This window comes from Miniopterus schreibersii (assembly GCF_964146895.1).
Source record: "Miniopterus schreibersii genome assembly, chromosome: 6".
In the NCBI taxonomy this organism is placed as follows: domain Eukaryota; kingdom Metazoa; phylum Chordata; class Mammalia; order Chiroptera; family Miniopteridae; genus Miniopterus; species Miniopterus schreibersii.
Window position 1 is genome coordinate 2956363 of NC_138107.1, and position 4557 is coordinate 2960919.

The 4557-nt window shown below is 59.2% G+C and overlaps 1 protein-coding gene across 4 annotated transcripts in view; it reads right to left on the minus strand.

Annotated features, from left to right (window-relative positions):
• Positions 1-4552, minus strand: part of LOC308559017 (class I histocompatibility antigen, B alpha chain-like) — a 34501-nt gene extending 29949 nt beyond the window's left edge. Inside the window, exons 1-9 of one of the 4 annotated variants that reach the window (XM_081141158.1) lie at positions 4486-4552; positions 3867-3993; positions 3371-3640; positions 2920-3195; positions 2011-2286; positions 1764-1880; positions 1041-1073; positions 880-903; positions 147-722 (exon numbers count right to left, since the gene is read on the minus strand). In XM_081141158.1, the coding sequence (XP_080997284.1) occupies positions 718-722; positions 880-903; positions 1041-1073; positions 1764-1880; positions 2011-2286; positions 2920-3195; positions 3371-3640; positions 3867-3993; positions 4486-4491 (1134 nt within the window). In that variant the 5' untranslated portion in view covers positions 4492-4552 and the 3' untranslated portion in view covers positions 147-717. Of the gene's footprint in view, positions 723-879; positions 904-1040; positions 1074-1763; positions 1881-2010; positions 2287-2919; positions 3196-3370; positions 3641-3866; positions 4018-4485 lie in introns of those variants that run through there. The other 3 variants (XM_081141157.1, XM_081141160.1, XM_081141159.1) reach the window with 3 other exon arrangements.
• Positions 4553-4557: the final 5 nt, after the last annotated feature.

The following is a 4557-nucleotide window of genomic DNA, read 5'->3' on the forward strand; positions in this document are numbered from 1 at the left end:
ACCAGACTCTTACCATTCAGTCCAGCTGTTGTGCTTCTTCCTATTTGCCCAAAGGAGTTGAAAACTTACTTTCACGCAAAAACCTGAACACAGGTGTCATTCAATCTACCACAAGCTAGTTTAGCATAAAAGATAAGAAGACTGTTATGGTTTGTGGAACTTGCTCTTAGTTTATAATTTAGGAACTCAAGGTTGGCATTTACATTTTATTGATATTCTCTAAGATTCACTGTACACACACAGCTTCTGTCAGATAGGGCTACACATAATGGAGTGTTGAACTGCTCCCACTAAGATTGATATTTTATCACAAACTAGAATGAATCATTTACTTTAAAAAATAAAATACATAAAAATTACAAGACTTTGTCAATCTAACATACGATTTCACATAGTAATGCTTAAATTAGAAACCCGCCAGCCACTTTCAAAACATGTTTTTCAAAATAAAATAATTTTTTAAGCAACTTTATTGAGGTATCATTGATACCAACAACTGCGTGTATTTAATGTGTACAATGTGTATGTATGGTGGTGTGGGGGGCAGGGGCAGGTCACGGTGGGCAGAGCAGGCCATTCTCCCCCACTCCTCATATTATGCTGGTAGGAATGTAGACATGAGATGCCCTTTGCAGAAGGGAAGTCAGGAGACCCTGCAGTCACAAAGTAGGGCTCGAACAAATATTGTGTCACTCAGTTCCACATAAGGCAGTGGTCTCACACTAGGAAAGAAAATAATCGAGAACCAATTCAGGTCAGTCACTGTAAGTGGTGACATTCTGAACAACCCTTCACTAACTCAAAACATTGAAATCCAGAGAATCCCCGTTACCCAGGCCCGTCCCCTCTGCCCAACCCCTCCCTATATCAGGGTCTCACCTTCAGGAGCCCTGAGATCACTGCCTGGGGTAGAAGAAGACAGGACAAGGTCAGAGCCCCCAGGAGAGGGGACTACAGCAGGAACTATGGGGGGTGAGGTCCCCTATGGGCTCCCATCTACAGTGTCACAGGGTCTCAGGGGTCACCCCCTCCATACTCACTGGCAGCCTGAGTGTAGCTCCGTCCTTTTGCACCTGTGGGAAGAAAACATCCTGTGTGAAGAAAACATCCTGTGAGAGACGAGGGAGGAGGCAGGGCCGTGAGGTCCTACAGGAACCTCTAGTCCTAGACCCCAGAGAAGTTTCCAGAACTGTGACTACAGACCCAGAGCAGGGCCAGGAAACTTGAGGAAAGTACATGTGCAGGGACTGGACCCACAGTCCTCCTGGAGGTCTGTCCTCAGCAAGGACCTGCCCTCTGCCCTGCTAGGAATCACGAAATGGCCAGATTCATCAAGGTGACAGTTTCCTCTCTTTTTTAAATGCTCACTCGAGGATATTTTTTCCCAGAGATTGGAACGGAGGGGAAGGGGGGGAGGGGAGACATCGATGTGAGAGAAACATCGACTGGTTGCCTCCCACGTGTCCTGACGGGCTGGGGATTGGGCCTGCAACAGAGATATGTGCTCTCGGCTGGAATTGAACCCATGACCCTTCAGGCCACAGGCCGATGCTCTAACCACTGAGACAAACCAGCTAGGGCAACTTTCCTCTTTTTCAGATGTGCTTTTCAAAGGAGTGTTAGCAAAAAGGACCCCAGACTAGGTAAGCACATCTGTGTGGATGGCACCTCTCAGCGTTATGGCAAGAGACTGGAAAGTTTCTACCTATGACTTAAAAACCCCAAATTGGGACAAGAAAACTCAGACTCCACCCGTTTCCTACCTGTAACCTTCTTCCCCCACATCACAGCTCCAGCTGCCAGAGTCCCAGCTGCCACAGCTCCAGTGACCACAGCTCCAAAAACAAGGACAGCAATGAAGGTGGGCTGAAGAGGTGGCTCTGGGAGGGGAAGGGAAGGGAAGGGAAGCTGAGGGCCCTGACTGCCACGCCTCAGCTCCCACCCTGCTAAAGTCCTCCAGAGGCCCCTGCTTCCCTGAGAACAGGCCCTGTGCCCACATCCCCTCCTCACCCCATCTCAGTGTGCGGGGCTCGGGCAGCCCCTCGTGCTGCACATGGCACGTGTATCTCTGCTCCTCTCCAGGGGGCACCACCACGGCCGCCCACTTCTGGAAAGTCCCGTCCCCCGCAGGCCTGGTCTCCACAAGCTCCGTGTCCTGGGTCTGCTCCTCCCCATCACGGTGCCAGGTCAGGGTGATCTCCGCAGGGTAGAAGCCCAGGGCCCAGCACCTCAGGCTGACCTCACGGTCAGAGATGGGGTGATGGGTCACATGTGTCTCTGGGGGATCTGAGAAGGGTGTAAAAATTTAGGAACTGTGCATTACCTCCCATGGGCGACTGAGACAGCACTCATGTGACCATCCTGAGAATGGACAGGACACCTGGGGTGGGGGTAGGAAAGTGCAAAGCTCCAGCCTGGACTCCAAGATCTGAGATAAACCTCCTATTCCTTGGAAAGTTGTAGGATGAGAGTAAGATCCCTAGGATAGGAGGCTCCAGGTCTCTGGTGGGACAGCAGAGACCTCTGATCCTGACCTGGGTGGAGGCTGAGTGACTCAAAAAACCTGGAGTCAGGCCTCCAGCGAGGCTGGGAGTGAGAGAGAAGACAAAGCCTGGGAGTATGTCACCCAGTGCTGCCCAAAGCTACTGCCGGGGTCCCCCCAAAATCTGTTATTTCAGAGGTTTCCCTTTCCATCTCCGGAAAGACTGAATCCCTTAAAGGTCTTGAGAGAAAGTCTCAGGCCCTTTTGGGTGAGTCACTCAAGGTCCAGGATCTGAAAACCCACCCAAACCCACCCTCAGGATTCAAGGGGCAAGAGGGTGAGGGCGGAATTCGCGTGTCAATCCCGTTTTCCCGTGGCTGGGCCAGCGGAGGCCCAGCCGCGGCCCGAGGGGAGGCTCCCGGCGGCCCTGGCCCCACCTGCGCGCTGCAGCGTCTCCCTCCCGTTCTCCAGGTAGCGGCGCAGCAGCTCCACGCACTCCCCCTCCAGGTACGCCCGGTACCGCTCGGCCAGCCCCGCCGCCTCCCACTTGCGCCGCGTGAGCTGGGCCGCCGGGGCCGCCGCGGTCCAGGAGCGCAGGTCCTCGCTCAGCGCGATGTAGTCGGCGCCGTCGTAGGCGAACTGCTCGTACCCGCGGAGGAAGCGCCCGTCGGGCCCCACGTCGCAGCCGGACGTCCACTGGAAGGTGTGAGACCCTGGCGGAGCCCGGCGGTCAGCCCCGCCCGCGCCGGCTGCCTCCCCGGGGTGGGTCAGAGCCCTCTCCCCCACAGCCAAGGCAGGGTCCGAGTCAGCCCGCGGGCTCCCCCGCAGCTCGGAGCCGGCGCGGCCCTCCAGGGCGCGGGCGCCGCCTGCGACCCGCCCGCCGCTCACCGGACTCGCTCTGGTTGTAGTAGCCGAGGGCCGTCTGCAGGTTCACGCGGGAAATCTGCGCGTGGACCTGGGCGATCTCGGTCTGAGCTTCCCAGAAGGGCTGCGCTTCCTGCTCCATCCACGGCGCCCGCGGCTCCACCCTCGGGCTCCCGGCGTCGCTGTCGAACCGCAGGAACTGCGTGTCGTCCACGTAGCCGACGGAGATGTAGAGGGCCTCCCGGCGGCCGGGGCGGGACACGGCGGTGTGGAAATATCTCAGGGAGTGGGGCCCTGCGGGGGGAGGGGCTGAGGCCCGCGCCCTCCTCCCGGGCGTCCCCGGCCCGCGGGGGATGGGACAGGAGGGGCGGGGGCCCGGAGGGGAAACGGGGCTGGTGGTGGAGAGGAGGGGGCGGGGGTCTGGACCCGCAGGCGAAACGGCTCTTCCCCGGGTCCTGCGCCCCCGCCGGTCCCCGCGCTTCTCTCCCGCAGGGGCCGTGCCCGCCGACCCCGCACTCACCCGCCCAGGCCTCGGTCAGGGCCAGGGCCCCCGAGAGCAGCAGGAGGAGGGCTCCGGACCCCATGACCCAGACCCCGAGGGTCTGGGGGAGGAATGAGTTCCGCCGGTCGGTGGAGACTTTCTGGTCCTGAACCACGGAGACGCCGATTGGCTTCGTTACGAACGGAGCACCCAAAGGGAGAGAGACCGGGACGCGTCGCCGTCCGGGAGGGAGGACCTGACCCAGGTTGTAGGGAGCGAAAGCGACTCGGAGTCCCCGCCCTCGGCCGGGGGGGGGGGGGGGGGGGGGAGGGGGGAGGGCTGCGGAGGGGGCGCCTGAGGCAGCGGCGGGGCTCGCCCCCTTTCCCTCCCCTGCTTGCTCCGGATTCTCGGGCGAGCCGTGCCCCCCCCCAGCGCTCCCCGACCCTTCTGGAGGAGCGCGCACCCCCCCACCCCCACCCCCACCCCGGGCACCGCGAAGCCAAAAGGAAGCTCGCGGTGGGAAAGCCGGAGCAGACAGCAAGCCCGGGGCACCGGTGCCCCCGCGGGGCGGGCTCCGTGTTTAGGAACCACGGTGGGGCGCACAGCCTTGAAACCCCTGAACGCCAGGAAGCTGGCCTGTAAGAGCCTTTGGTTTTACCTGCATATGTAATAAATGTGTCTCAACAGCCCCACCATTACCAAACACAGCGAAGTTTCACTTTCGCAAACC